The sequence below is a fragment of the Aptenodytes forsteri genome, unplaced genomic scaffold (genome assembly GCF_000699145.1).
Source record: "Aptenodytes forsteri isolate BGI_AS27 unplaced genomic scaffold, ASM69914v1 Scaffold65, whole genome shotgun sequence".
Taxonomy (NCBI): Eukaryota; Metazoa; Chordata; class Aves; order Sphenisciformes; family Spheniscidae; genus Aptenodytes; species Aptenodytes forsteri.
The window spans coordinates 903,164-919,707 of NW_008795127.1; the positions used below are offsets into that span (position 1 = coordinate 903,164).

The following is a 16,544-nucleotide window of genomic DNA, read 5'->3' on the forward strand; positions in this document are numbered from 1 at the left end:
GATTAAATCTATTAGGATAGCATTTAAAATCCAATTTAAAGCAAAGCAACTGTAGCTTTCTGCAATAGTTTTTAAGTATTTCAACACAATTGTGCTTTATCAGATTTGAATGCTCTTTCTTCTTCCTGATAGTCTATAAGAAACTCCCACTGTCTTTATCAATTCCTTAATTATGAAAATCAAAAAAACAGTACTTTTCTGACTGTGGTGCTGATTTCTCAGGACACCAGTGTGAATCACTTAACATATATGCCTCAGTTTCCCTGCATGTGCAATGAGAATATTTTCACAGTGTCACAGGGATGTTGAGAGGTTTAGTTACTACGTGAGACTGATAGCTTTGTGTGAAGGTCGCAGTAATACTGAAAGCAGTTCTTTAGCTATTAACTCCTTAAAAGAGGAGTAAAAAAAAAGGGTATCTGGCTCTGGCTTAAGAACAGCATTCAAAACATGACTGTCGTGATGATTATATCTTCCTCACAAATCAGTGATGCAAGATGGAAGTTTCTATTAGAAATTGCATCACAATCAGAAGAACTGTGGATTCAGGAAATCTGGCAGGTTGAAGAAAAGATCGAAAGAGGAGTCTTCAGTGATCTCTCATTCAGAATGACGATATAGGACTGAGGAAATTTAGAGGAATATAGATTTTAGCTCTATTGATTTATGGAAAATCTAATCTTGTTAGGCTCAATTCTACCTGTAGCTCTTGCACAATTAGAAGAGGAATAAATCATTCCAGATTTTTCAGGCATTTCTGATTCTGTGGAGGCTGTAGATTCCCTGCCAATTGAAGTCACCCTTGGACACTAGGAAATGTCACCTGGCAGCATCCTATGAAGAGAGATAGTGGGTTTAGAGGACGTGTGATCTTTGCGAAGTTGCACTTGCTGTGCTCTTCTAGGTCCTTTCTAGCCTGCGCCTTATGGTTACAAGCTCATCCTGCAACTTTTAATTTATTTTATATGTTACTCTGTAGTTTCAGTGTCAATAATATTTATAAGTCATATAGCAGAAGGGCTTTGTAGGTTCGTAGTAAATTTCTGGGGAAGTAATCTAAATCCCAAACAGTGGCCTGAGTAGCTGGCCTGTGGGCTGAGGAATACAGTTTCACTCCTCTGGCATGTTATCGGTGTACTTACTAGATCTATGCATTTATTTGGGGAGTGCATAAATATCCTTTACAGAGCCTTTATTATTCCTCTTCCTCGCTGGTAGAGTGTGTGGGAAGGTCTGACATCTACCTGAGACAAGCCTGCAGGCCTGGCATAGTCCCCTTACTCACACCCTCCTTTGTGCAAAGGGAACAACATTATTTTATCCTCTGCTTTGTCTTTAGCAGGGGATGGTGCAAGATCTTTAGTACTAAAAATGATAGATTAAAAGATTGATTTTCAGCTGAGACTTTAAATGAGAAGAGAAATTAATGAAGAAGAGGGATGTCAGAATAATGTTTCAGCCGGTAGGAGCTGCAGAGGAGGACAGTGTTGCACTGATCATGGCAGCACTATTCAACAAGGCTAGGCAGTAGGACAGTCAAAAAAGGGAATAACAAAGACAAAAAGGTCCTTAGGACAATTTTAATTTTTTAATTTACAATTAAGTAATTTATCTGATTAAAAATACATTAATGAAAATTATTTAATTTCACTTGTAATTTTTTTCTGTCGTGTAACTAATCATTTATAAGTATATATTTACACATGCATATGTATAAATATTTACACAGGCACATATGCATGTCTATACATGTTTATATATACACATACACCTATATATTATAAAATATAGGGCCACAGTTAATTCTGTGCCAGCCAATAAAATAACTTGTGATCTAAATCAGATAAAATTTTAAGTAGACATGGGAAAAAAGTCTTTGCTAGTGTTAGTCTATTAACTTTCCTTTAGCTGGCTTGTTGAAATATGGCTTGAAGCCCTTGATAGGGATTGTCTTCACATGCAGTGACACCCTTTGTGTTGCTAACGACAAAGCTGATCACTTGTATCCTTCCTGGAAGGTAATTTTTCATTAATGTGTTAGGGATTTGGTGTTGAAAACCTTATTGGCAATGTAAATGCTGTCATTATTTTAATGACAGATTCAGCATTGCTACTGTTTGTGACAAAAGTCGTATTGACCACACAAGATAACTGGAAAGGAGAATGGGGTTCTTGGAAAGGAAATTATTCCAAAGGCTGGATTTTCTGTTTAAGCTTAGCACGTCTATTCCTTAACATTCTCAAATTTTCTTACGTTCATGACATGAGAAATTACTCACTGTTAAGTTATTTTTATAGTAGTCACCTCTAAGTTATTGGAAACATCTGTTTCGACAGAAATACCTTTCTTGTGTTCTCTGTACCGAGGTAGTAGTATTGGGTTTGCAACAATTTGCAGTTATAACCAGTTCCAAACAGGGAATTGCTTATGAAGATGGAACAATTAATTTCAAAACTACGTGAAAGCATTTACACTGTGAGCAAAGTGCAGGCCCTGTATCTTCTGCTCTGCTTAAGACTTGCATTTATATTATGAAGTATGTTCTACTACATTAGTTTAGGAAATAAGATAGCCATTTAAATTACATATTGTTAAGTGGTACATTTTTAAGTGTCATCAGTCACTACATTAGTAGGAAATAAGATAGCCATTTAAATTACATATTGTTAAGTGGTACATTTTTAAGTGTCATCTCATTGCTAAATCATGATAAATGAAGTGTCTTGATGTTTTTTTAATTTTGTGTTCATTGTGTCAAGGTTTGTCTTCTATTTATGACTTATTTGCTACTGATTTTACAGAACACAGAACTAAAACCTACCATTGATGGAGGTATTTGATTGTGGGTTTTGCTGTTTTGAAAGCTTTGTGGATGTAAGTGGTACATTTTTAAGTGTCATCAGTCATTGCTAAATCATGATAAATGAAGTGTCTTGATGTTTTTTTAATTTTGTGTTCATTGTGTTGTATGTCAAGGTTTGTCTTCTATTTATGACTTATTTGCTACTGATTTTACAGAACAGATTGTTAAAACCTACCATTGATGGAGGTATTTGATTGTGGGTTTTGCTGTTTTGAAAGCTTTGTGGATGTTATGTGCTTTGGTTATGTCAAAAAATATTTCCTTTTGTTTTGATGGCCTGACTCTCTGATCACCTGTGACTTACTCCAAACTGTAGTTATGTTGCATAGTGTGAAATTGGAAAATCTGTTCTGAGTGTGTTCTAATGGATGTGATGGTCATTAAGTATATGAGTCTTCTGACGTTGTAATCAGATGTGATTCAGTCTGTTAAATATCCATGAAGCAACATCTGCTTCACAGAGTGACCTTCTGCTAAAGAATACTTAGCATCTATTAGCAGATCATAGTGCAGATCTGCCTTATTTGAAATGCACTAAACTAGAGTAGTCTACTGCTGTTTAGCAACTAGCTTGTAATAATTTATTGCAGTTAAATAAAGCTTAAAAAACTCCATTAAATAATTATAGGGATTATATGCATTTCGAAAACCTTTGTGTTCTACTGAAATTACCCATTTAATTTCAGGGTTGGTTTGTTAAAAAAAGCTGAAATCTAAAGGCACATTAGGGGATCTGTCAGATGCTATTTTCTGTAGGTGTTAATAAAACCAGATTAAAAAAAAAACTGAAATGAATTAAAACCAGAAGCAATTTTACCATCTGTTGTATATTAATTAGAACTTGATGTATCAAGGGTAAACTTGCTCTTAGAGAATGTCACTGAATGTCTGCTAATAGAATAATATGCAAGTATATTAGATGATAGGATTATGTTGAATTTCTCATTCTGCTTTGGTTGTAGCAAATGCTAAGATGGTGTATAACGAACTTTAATTTTCTTTCTTCTTAGAACAATCTCCAAATAACCAAGGCCAGTCGACCCTGCAGCCTTTGCCACCTTCTCACAAGCAACATTCAGCACAGCATCACCCATCCATCACCTCACTTAACAGAAACTCACTGACAAATAGGAGGAATCAGAGTCCGGCCCCGCCGGCTGCTTTGCCCGCCGAGCTGCAAACCACACCTGAGTCAGTCCAGCTGCAGGACAGCTGGGTCCTTGGCAGTAATGCGCCACTGGAAAGCAGGTAATTACTTAGGTACTACTACAGACTGTGGCACTTCTAAAGAAAACATTTAACTTGATGAAAGATGACCAGTAGCTAATACTTCCCCTCATTCAGCAAACAAAACTGCAAACTTTTCAGTACTAAAAAATCTATCCTCTCTCTAAAATCCACAATGACACTCTTTCCATTACAATGCCTATTGCAGAGTAATTGGACTCAGAGAGTATATTAATTTTTCCAGACAAGCATTTTCCTTCCTGTTCATAATCTGTGACTTTTCACTGTTTGAAGAAATTTCTTGCATTGCTTGCCAGATATGTTATGTATCAAATATATACTGCCATACAGATCGAATGTCAAGGAACTTTCAGTAATACTTTTTAACTCTTGTATTTGGTCCCTTTAAAGAAATACCCATGTGAGGCTAGGTGTTTATTAAACTTGTCTAGGATTTGGTGAGACAAAAGAACTCACTTAGTTCTGGTATAATGATAAATTTGTCCTCATTCTTTTTTGTCTTTCAGAATTGATAACTGGCTCTAGGAAAGAAGCTGCTAATATAGAGGGTGACACTAGCTTCTTTAGATGCAGAATGATGTATGAGGCAGAATGATCTATAAAAAAATTTTATAGGACTTACTGGCACAGAGCTGAATTTACCTACAATAATTAATTAATACTCATGTAACACTCAATCAGCACTAATTTTTTGTTAATGAAAGCCATAATATTCCAATTTAGTCATCAAACTGAGCATTTATATTAAAGGTGACAGTAATTCTTGAAAATGTTTATGAAATCCCTTCAGTTCATTATTTGAATCCCTTTAAATTATGTTTTGTAGTGAAGTAAAGGTAGTCCAGCTGATTTTGACTAATTTAAAACATACATGAACTTAAGATTCTCTATTAGGTAGTTTTGTCCCCATAGATGTTTCAGGCAACTTTTCTGTCAGGCTGTTGGGAATGGCTATTGCTTTTCTTAGTTTTCTTGGACCCTCCTGTGTTGCTTATGAGACATAGACACTGTGGAATAGGATTCCACTGAAGGGATTGGACTTCATCATCATACTCAGACAATTTAGTACATTAAGAAAGAGTTTTCTTATAGAACAAATAAGTTTGTAGTGGGAATAAGATGTTTGTTGTTTTCCAGACACTGGTTAGTCTTCAGTAGATGGGTAAGGTCTTTTATGCTTGCTTCTATTGCCATATATGTTTTCATTGTATTTATAAAGAAAAAGACATAGGACTTGAATGAGAATACTACTTCCAACCTGGAGTAAATATTTTTTGCCGAGTAGAGTCCTTTCATATTTTAAATGTTCCTGATGAAAAGCTAAGGGTATTTTTGAGTGTTCAAGTTTTGAACACTTGTGAATGAGCTGAAATGTGAAAATTTCACATAAAAACTGACAGAGCCCTATTGTAGTTTCTCTAATGGTCTCACTTGGTTGGAACTCTGGAGGTGAAGAACCCATCTTATTTGTCATTGATTTTTCCTTTTTTGGTTACGGTTCCCTACTGAGTGTGATTCTTAGGGCTCAGTTTCAACTATATTAACAACTTCATGATAGGTCTCTTCCTTCATCCTTTTCTCAGCCTAAAAGAAAGTTTATTTCATCTTTGGCAATATTTTAGCTTATGCCCATAGTCAGCTTCCCCCCCCGCCCCTTTTTTTTAATCTGACTTAGATGACAGCCATTTAGAGGTACAGAATGTGAATGTCAGCATATATACATAGCTATCTTTCTATCTCTATAGGCTCATATTGGTGATGGGTGGCATAAAAATGACATACAACTTGCTGTCATGTATAGCTGGATAGTGAATAGGCTGGTTTTGTGTATGTGCATGTAGGTGTATTTGCAAAGCCTGAGGGAGGTTTTAGTCCCTATCGTTTTGCAGTAGTAATGGAAGTGACTTCGAAATATATATTTCGTAATATTGGATTCAGCTGTATATTTAATAGAATATTCTGCAATTTGGCTCTGTGTAGAGTTAATACTTTTGCATAAAGCATTGCAGTTACTGGTTAAATGGATGAACTGTGAGGTGACAGATCAATAACATCCAACAGAAATTCCAATTTATGTTTTTTTAAATACAAAAGATTCTTTGCTTAAAATTTTATGAGGGCCTAAAACTGTAACTTGGCTTATATGAGTGCTTCTTTCATCTTTGATGCCATCTTTAAATGACAATGAGGTTACTGACCAGTGGCAGAAATTGTCTTCACTCCACTGGGGCTCAGTAAAATCTACATTTAAAAAAAAAAAAGCAAGGCAGTAAGAAAATATTTCCTGCAGATTTCCTCTGATTTCCTGCAGGCTGCAGGACCTTTTCACTGGACATTTAACGATCTTTACTATTTGACTCTTCCCCAACCTGCTGCGAGTTAGGTTCAGCTGTAGAAGCAATAGCTCTGCTGGAGAAGCCAGCACCATAGAACAATATTAACTTTTGAAGAAATAAAAAAGCAGGACTATATTGAATAACTTTCCATTTTGTTCTTTGAATTACTGGCTGGACAGCCAAAATCCTGCAAATGTAGGACTACATGTCAGGTGTCTGAATATTATAAATGATGATTAAGTAATTAAATATTAGTAGGTTTTTTATTGTCATTGGTCTTTAAGTTTTTATTCACCTACTAGTTTTAGTAATGAGTTCTTGAGCACCAGGATCATTAGTTACATTCTCATGGCTTTGCGTTCCACTAGGATCTAAATTACTGATATTTAAAAATACTTAGTAAATCACTTCTTTAAATGCTTTCTCTGTTAAATATTTGAATGTGCAGAATTTTTCTAATGCACAATCAATTGTGTTTGTTAGAAACGTGCACAGGAAAAGTATGTTAGAATTCATAAATTTGTTGATAAAAGTAAGCTGGTAGCATCTCTTAGTGCATTTCTCAGGCAGTATTTCATTAATTTTAGGCATTGAATGTCTAAGATAAATTTGTCAGCAAGGGGAAATTTACATATGCCAGTCAAGGAATAAATCCCCAAGAATATTATATAACTTTATTCAGAATCTGTGCTAATGTGTCTGTGAATCAAAGAAGAGCTTTGCTTTTTCTTACTTGATTTGCTGTAAAAAATACCTTATTTTTTGAAAGATGGCTGTATTTTTATGATAGACTGTGAATTTTTTATAGAAACTAACATGTTTTTCATAGTCTATACTGATATTGCTTAGTCTTCTCTTACCCCTGCCTTATACTTAGCAATAGGGTGGGTAGGAACATTACTGTATTCAGTTACTTATGTACTAATTTTACCAAGAAGAATGAGGGAACTGGCTGAAGAAATACTTGATGGCTGGCAAATATTTCAGCATTTTGAAGGATTTAGTTAAAGTACTAGAATACCTCAGAAGTAGTACAGACAAAACATTTCCTAGAATGTGTTACTTCAAAACCGTTCTGCAAGCTTGATCCAAACCTCATTTTAGAATACAAAGATTTTAGAAACTCCTAAAGTGTGATGAACATACCCCTATGTCTTTATTGGGGTGGATTGCCAATGAAGCTAGCGCCTTCAGTATTGATTAAGGTGTGGAAAGGGTGTTGATAGTTTCCAGGGAAGTCTTAAATCAATTTGTGTAGAGGCTGATTGATTGTCTGCAAAAACACAATGTTGCTGGAGGTTAAAGTCTGCTCAGAGCAGCTATTTTACGCATTCCACCCACTAAAACAGTGCCTGGTTTAATCAAATTCAAAGTTGTATCCATTCTGTAAGTCTTCCAGGTTTTCACACGTGGACTTGATTAGACATGTTACTTATATTGAGAAGGCATGATACAAAATAAAGGCAGAAACTGGGGATGGAGTTAAGTCTTGCTCTTCTGAAGACCCCGTGTATCATTGTGGGCATGCCACATTGCTGGTCTGCAAGTGGAGGAAACAGGACTCTGCTTTACTTAGATTGCTGAGAGCATGAATGCATTTTTAAAGATTGACATGCCATAATTATGGGGTCAGTATATACACACGTTAGACACATTCATTAAATCAAACAAGCAGTATTGTTTTCAAAGACTAAAGTTGAATAAAAAAGTTCTGTTTTCTTTTGACATTCTCATACAGTCGGGTGCTCACCAAGCATCTGTGTTTGAATCCTAGCACACTGGGCCCATATGCTTATAAGCTTCCTTTGGTGTGAATAGTGTCTTACTTTAGATTTTTGCTTGATCTTTCTGGCATCCTTCCTGCTTAAAAATCCCTTGCTGTCACCATGAATACTTGGAAGTTGACCATGCTGTGTATTTCATTCCCCTGTCTCTTAGGCAAGCACTGATAGTCCAGAATTCAGTAGTATTTGCACAGTATTCCTTGAGTTTATCGTTCCCCTTTTCAAAGATACGCAGTCACTGAAGCAAGCATGAACCTCAATTTTTTTTCCAAAAGTAATCTTTTCCTGGTTTAGATAGGACAAAAGAAATATGCAGTTCTAAACAAAATAATAGTGCCTAGCTTTGTTTCTCCCACTTCATTTTCTCGCCATTTTCTGAGAGCGCCAGAATCTGTGGTTCTTCCTTTCTTTCCCCTGCTGCTGTGCAGTGTCATTTACAGAACATGAGATCTCCACTCACTCTGGTAGCCAGCCCTCTGCATATTTACTGGCTGCGCCAGCTAGCCAGCAAGAGACTGTCTTTTATTAGTCTCAGTTCACTTTTATTATTTCATCTCTGGTCCAGCCTCATCAAGTAAACAACATCTCCCACTATGCGCTGTTCAGTCCTTAAGCCTGTCTTGCCACAGGCAGCAGCTGGGAATTTTATTCAAGGACTTGCACATAAATAAGGGATCACCAAAGGGTAGTGACCACCTAATGGTAGCCTTGCAACACCGTGTCTTCAAGTTACAATCCAGCATGTAGTTCAGAGGACATCATGGAAGGCAGATAAATCCCGCATTCAAAATGCAGTTGCAGTTTTGCACATCTGTGAAAAAAGAAAATTATGCAACGGAATTAGTATATTCGTTTTGTGGGATCATCCCATTCTTTAATTTGAAATTGCCACTCTAATTTCATCTTTTTGTATCTTTGTATATAGAGAATTAGGAAATCAAGCAGTCCTTGCAAATGGTCATGACAACCTTATAGAGATGGATGTGTTTTCTCCAACATATCACGATAACAGTTATGGGTATGTGACTCTAAGTGTTTGCATGATGCTAACTGTTGACACAGAAGACAAAATATGATTTTAAAAAAAAATTTTGGTTACAATAGTCAAAAACATCTGGGACAGACTTCCTCATCTTTATATCTGATTTTTTTAAAATTATACTTTAAATAATCTTTCATACTGCCTCATGGTAAATACAAAATGGTAAACTTTGACTCCCAAATCTTGTTTGCTTTCACTTAAGAAAACAAGAGTGCAACTGAGGTTGTATTAATTCTCTGTGGCCTAATTCTGGCCTAATTCTGCAAGCTGTTGCAAACTATTTGCATGCTTACACATTTACCAGATCTGAACCTTAGTTTGTAATATATTTAGTACTTAGCAAACATTTGTTTTAGAAATATTATGACATATTAATGTAGCATAAGGAATGACTAGTCGAAGAAGTTAAGAATAATTATATATCTAATCTGTAATATTTTTAACCAGCTAGTTTGAAATCAAATTACTGATAAATATATAACTGGAAATAAAGAATTCCATATAAAATAATATTTCAATTCATTTAAATAAAATTTCTATTATAGAACTGTTCCATATCTACTTAACTTTGTCATTAATATCTGTCTTATATTTGAACTACGTTTTGGCATTCTTATGCCAAATCAGTATACTTGGTTTCTCATCCACAGAAAAAAAAACCCTGACAAAGCAATACCATTTCTAATGAGTTCCAGTCTGTTAATCAGCACAGTATGCTAAATTTTAGTAAAGAATTATTAATCATAAATTTACCTTTTCTTTTTTTGTTTATGCTATGGTAAAAATCAGAGCTTTATGTCCAAATTCTGTTTTGTTAATTGTAACTCTTAATATTATAAAAGGGATAAGGTGCTATTTGATTAAATGAGATCTGCATCTGCCCGTTAATAACTAATTCATCTGTAAAATATATTGACACTGTACATTGATCTGCTTCGTGTTCCAAAAACTCTTAAACTTCCATTTAGCCACAAATTAAAATCAACAGCAGGAAGAGAATGGTATGTTAAATTAAATCAGTTAATCATTATCAGCAAGCTCAAAGATACTGCAGATATTTACCGGAAGACCCTAATATATTTTCTTTAAAGTAAAAATGTAAGCATACTGTATTAAAAAAGAACAAAACCAAGTATTATTGTTCCCTGTAGACCAATTACCATACAATACTCATTCAGATTCATAATTGCTGAAGTAGAGTTAATAGAAGCATGCCTGGTTTATGCTTTATATGTTTGTAATGGGACCACCAAATGCAAGTATTTTGGCAAATGGCCTATGTTATATGAAATTCCTGTTAGTTGATACTAATTCAGGTAACAATACAATGAAATTTATCTTATTTGTAATCCCTTCATTTTTAAAATTATGCTAGCAGGGCTCATCTCCTGGTGTGAAAGTTGTCCAGAGATAATAACACATCAGTTCCAAAGTGTAATAGATTTGAGACTACAACATGCTATCAGCATGAAGATTCAGTTTATCAACCTCACTAACATACTGGGTCACAGCTAGAATCATTATATATTTGTTTCTTTGTTTTCATGTCATGCATGTGTTACATTATGATATACTGAATCTTAGTTTGTATGGCTTATGGAGAGAATATTAATCTAATGAATTTGACAATTTTAGTGTTAATAATGATAATAGAAATAGACATTTTGCATAGAAATTCTAATGATTCATACGCCTAGACCTAAAGAATAGTTGTTTATAGCTTCGAGAAATTTGTGCACGGTGCATTAATTATCATAAGACAGCTGGAAATCTCAAAGTATTTTAATGGTATGTGTTGTTGGCTTTACTTGGTACCACTATTGTTTTCTCTAATATGTAAACATATGTTGGTATACATGTTGACAAATCAGCTTAGTTTGAAGTGAAAAGTCTGTTTTTCTTTTACCTAATCTGATAGTCCTCTCCCCAAGTTATCTAGATGTCAAAATCTGAAAAAAAAGTAAGATTCACTATTAGCGAATGACCATATTTGTATTTGTTATAGATGAAGCTTCCTAGCGTTTTCTATTTCTATAGAATCTCCTCATTTTCTGAAAATTTCATATTTTTGCACGGTTGGGGTTTGAAAACTTCCTGTTGTATTTAAGAATTCTTTGCAAGGAGGTTGGCTGGGGATTTTTGTCATCTGTTGGGGAAAAAATTCAGGAGAGCTGAGTTTAAAAGACGCCAGGTTGTCAGGAGTGCAGAGTGGAGAGGAGAAAACTGGAAATGACTGGGCCTAAAAGGGGTAGGAGTGGATGTGCAAATGGGTGGATGGAGTAGTCCAGAAGGAGAAACTGAGAGTGGTTGATTAGGCAAGGTAGGACTTAGATAAAATGCTAGAGGATTAGAGACTGAATATCTAGGATGAAAAGCAAGATTATTCCATGTCCATTACTGCCTGTGATTACTTGTGAAGTGCCTTTGAATAGCATGCACCTCATCACATACAGGGCTGACTCAAGATGATGAGGAACCTTGGCTGCTGGCATATGCTCTACTAGTGACAGAAGCCAGAAATAATCAAACCAAAGATTTTGTATCTGTGATGGCCTATGCTGATAAGAAGCCTTTCAATGCAATCTCTGAAGTTTCTTCAAACTTGCTTAAAAAAAATCACAAGTTAAACAAAAAAACACTTGAGTAAGAAAATGTCATCAACACCATAAAGTTAAGCACACAAAATTTACAAAGTTAAAAGCCAACCTCTTTCTACGGTTGCATGGCTGCAGTCAAGCCTGCCATCCCAATAAGTGCAGCTCAAGTTGAACCAGAAAGGAATTTTAACAGATTCTGGAGATTCTTTGTGTCACATTCAAACAGGTGAGAAAACAATACCAAACATCATGGCAAAGCAAAGACCTGGATGACTCTATATTGCCAGCATCCAGTGTCTCTGATAATGTTAGCTGCACAAAGAGAAGTCCAGCTCCAAAAAGGCATCTGTGGAAATGAGTACCATTAAAGATAAAACATCACCCTCTTCTGGGCTTAAGGTGTAACCCTCTGCCTTGTTGAATCCCTGAGTGGTGGTCTCTCAAGTCTGCAGATCTTGGCACGTGGCATATGAGAGTACGCAAGTGTAGTATACAAGTTTCCACCAAGGAACAATAAGGACTGGAAAACAGGAATGACAGTTGCATCACATGTATGTGCACAGTTGCCAAGTTGGTGGTAGTGGCTGTAACTCAGAGGTTGTGACAGTGCTGTCACTGCAGTGACGTGAATCTGGCTGTTTGAGTGACTGCTGGTAGTGTAGTAGTGGCAGCACAGAGTTCATCACGGGTTATCATGGACTCAGAATTGCAAAAGAACCACAGCTATGGACATCAATAAGTGAGCTAAGGCTCGCAGATCCATTATGACAGAAACTTCAGCCTGCTTGCAGCTTGAGGCAGAATCAGATCCTATCAGTCACTGGCAGAATAATACTTCACTTCTTTAACTTCCCTCTGGTTTTATCTCCTTTTAAAATGTCCAGTAGCTCAGTCAGGTCTTTCAGCTGCAGATGAAATGTCAACCTTTGTTCCAACTTCTGAATTAATCTTTGGGTAAATAATGCAGCTGAGTCTCTCTTAAACCACATTTGCTTTTTGAAATTGTCTCCATGTGCCTTTTGAGACATTTAAAGCAATTGTTCTCTTTCAGCTTTATGAAGACAGCAAGGGTAGTAAAAGAGGTTGGAGGAGTACTTGTGCCCTACCTTTCTTTGATTTTCTCCCTGGAAAGCTTAACTTACTCAAAATTCAAGACAAGAACTGGCTAAGATTAGAATACCTCATCTCAGAGATAACTTTCTCTCTTTCTCTCTCTATCTTGGGAGGGATATGATTCCAGAAGACCAGAGAACAAGATAAGTGATTGTAATAGAAATTCTTACTGCTCACATGAGCATTTCCAGCCCTCACTGCAAAATTCAGACGCTTTCCTCCACTCTCCCTTCCTTTGGAGAGAGGAGAACTGGAATAGCATGAACACTGTCAGTATCAGAAAGTGCACTAAGGGACTGTCAGGTTTACTCCAACTGCTGCCTCCTTCAGAAGTGAGTATCACCAACAATATCCAGAGCCAAGTCACTTACTGTAACCTAGATGAAACTCTGTGTAAGTAGTAGTCCTCTGAGAGACCCAGAAGAAGCCTGTAAGGAGAACAGAGCCACTTGATATTTTTTCAGCAATACATAAGTCTAGTTTCACTCTCCTCTGGAAGGTAGGTAATGGGACAGTCCTGCAACAAAGAGTATGAGCAACTAAAATTGTGGCAGGTTTCTTTGCTTGCCCACCCAGCATCATGAGTCATTCTTTGCATCCAACTCTCCTGCTCCCTTCTGCAAAGTGTGGCTTAGCATTGTTTGTTTCCCTTGCTCATCTTCACAGAGTGCAGCATAGCAGAGAGGAGCATGAAAGAGCAGGCTCGGCAGAGCCAGCTGATTATACTGGTTCTTTTGATCTTAGACATGCATATACATATCACAGAAGTGAACTCCTCCGGGGGAGAGAGCTAACAGCCCGAATCTGAATTTGGAGGAACAAATAATAGGATGTTTACAGGTGCCCTCTGCATGCTGTAGCACTATGTTCTTTCTTACACCGCCAAGATGGTAGGTGCATTGCAGAGGAAGAGATTTACTCTTGCACACCTAAAGAGAGGAAGTTTGGGGCTTTTGTCGGTGTCAAGTTACCATGTCCTGGTGGCTTTCACAGCAGATTGGGATACTGTCATGTCTGAATTGCTGTTTGAAGCTTCAGCTGCAGGTTGCCATGCCTGACTTCTGCAGTCTTTCTCCAGCAGCAGCCAGCAGTGGAGAGGTAACCTGCCAGGGGCCAGATGTGAAGGAACATACAAGCAGTAAGGAAGGCACTTGCAGCCCTAGTAGTATTTTTTTTCTTTCTTGGCTTTCAGTCTTCAGTTTGTAAAGAAAGTGGGCCCTCAGTGTAAACCCACCCAAATTCAAGCAAGTGTTACCATATGTAAAGTGTTTTTCTGAAACATTTGAATAAGCTGTTAGAAGAGGCTTATCTCCAGTTCCCACAGGTGTTTCCTCTGTTTTTGCATATGGATAATAGCTCTCTTCTCCTTCTTTCTTTCCCCCAAATTTTGGTCATCAGTTGATCTGATGTGATCTTGAAGCTTTTTCCAGGATTATGGTAGTAGTAATATTGGCTCTGAGGAAGCGGAAATTCACTTTTATCTCTTCCTAAGCAATTTTTTGATTGCAATTCTGCACAGAAAATAAACTGAGACAAATTCGCAGCATAATGTAGTTTCTGTGCTGGCTTGGATTTATGTTAAATGCAGCCATATGGTTCTGTGGAAGACAGTCATAAGCCTGTGCTAAGGGCAAACACCACCAGCTACAAGGTTTCATCTCAGAAGAATGTTAACAGAAGATGAAGACAGGCATAAAGTGCTCATGGAGAAACAAAAATGCAATTCCTTCTGGAGCCTACTGGGAAAGCTGATCTCATGCATCAGTGAACCAGAGTTCATATGAGACCTAGCCAGTAATTTCTGTTACCTTTTACATCTTCCCTATAACGTCAGTTGGCAGAGATTAATCTTCTCTTTCCATCTGCTTCCTCAACTCAGTTTGAGGAATCGGATTTATTGATGTGATCTATCCATTAGTGAACCAGGCAGAGCTCTCTAATGTCAAGTGGCAGGTGAGGGTCATGGTCTTACTCAGAGAACCCCGTTCAATCCAGCATGAACAGGGTCTGTCAGCAGCGAGAGAGCACACCAGTCGGTAGGTGCAGTGCAATGATTGATTGCGATCTCAGACCACTGTTTGTTCCACAGTTAATGGTTTTGTTCTGATTCTGACAGTTAATGTATCTGGTAGGGGTTTTGTAAATAAACAAAAAGTATGATAACCCATTCCCAGGAGGGAAAACTTCAGCTGGTTTGCATTAAGGAAAGTCAGGGAGAGATAAATACAAAAACGTAAATGAGAGAAGTTGGAGCAAACTAAAATAGCTGCAGCTGGATATATCCATCCTCTCTTGAAGTTACTTTCTTCAGATTAATTGATTTCTTTGTATGGAAATGGCAAATAAAATGCTAGGTCTTCACACAGAGATAAGCATACACTATCTCTGCATATGTCAGTAATGACGTATTTGAGGTAGAGAATGAGAGCTCCCAAACCTGGGAAGTCTCTTCTGTCTGACTTTCCTATGCCCCTTTGGACCATCAGAGAAATAAGAAGGTAAAGCTGCAGCTACCCTTATGTCTTACTTGCTTACAGTGGCCTCATGGTGCTGCCAAACTGTTGTAGAAGGTGCCATTACACTTTTGAAAGATTGCTGCTGTCTCCAGATACGTGCATTTTGAATTGGGACCATTTTTGGAGAAAATCTGGTATTTTATTTTTAGTTCAGGTGAGCAATCATCACAGCTGTATTCATTACAAAACAGAATAATTACAGTTTTTATTCCCAGAAACATATAATAAACATCAAAACCAAGTCATTAGGAGTACTATCAAATTTCGAGCAGAGAAGTCATGTGTCCTGAAGTATTGGTCCTGAGAGGTAAATATGTCACCAAAATAAATTCACTAAAACTTACATTTCTCTCAACCTGCGTTCACTCAATGTGGATTCGATAGAAGGTTTTACCGCCTCTTGAGGCTTGGGGGAATATGACTGACATGTTTCTAATTCTAGATGTCTAAGGTGTAGATATTACCACTTCGTGCCTTGGAGTGAATCCAGGGAAATGGATTGAGGACCTTAGCAGAATGGATAAGAACATTTACCTGTGCTTGCTTACAAATGTCTTAATTCATATACTAGTGTCCACAGATTCAACAGTACTTAGAGGCAAATAGATAATTTTTAAATAGAGTTAGATACTGGCAGATTTGAGTTGGTTTTGGGGGGAAGATTAGCCTATGTTCCACAATGTAAAAATTGGTGTGCTCATTTCATAAAGTACTTAACCTGTGATTACAGAAGGCAGAATGGTATTGCCTGGGCTGGAAGAGTCAAGTATTAAGTACCATGATCTTTTGAGCCAACAGTGGTCCCCTGTACTGGTAATTGCTAATATGTCCAGGGTTTTTCTCAAATTGCAAGGAGAACAGATGAATCAATGTGCTGGTTGTGGCTGGGATAGAGTTAATTTTCTTCCTAGTAGCTAGTATGGGGCTGTTTTGGATTTGTGCTGAAAACAGTGTTGATAATACAGGGAAGTTTCTGCTATTGCTGAGCAGTGCTTGCACAGAGTCAAGGCCTTTTCTGCTTCTCACCCCACCCCACCAGCGAGT

General features: G+C 37.0%; 1 protein-coding gene across 1 annotated transcript in view; it reads left to right on the forward strand.

The window, feature by feature from the left end:
* The window catches only part of TENM3 (teneurin transmembrane protein 3), a 352,902-nt gene that overhangs the window by 205,638 nt on the left and 130,720 nt on the right, over nt 1–16,544 (forward strand). Inside the window, 2 exon segments of the mRNA XM_009277346.2 lie at nt 3,875–4,112; nt 9,158–9,250. Coding sequence (XP_009275621.2) covers nt 3,875–4,112; nt 9,158–9,250 — 331 coding nt within the window.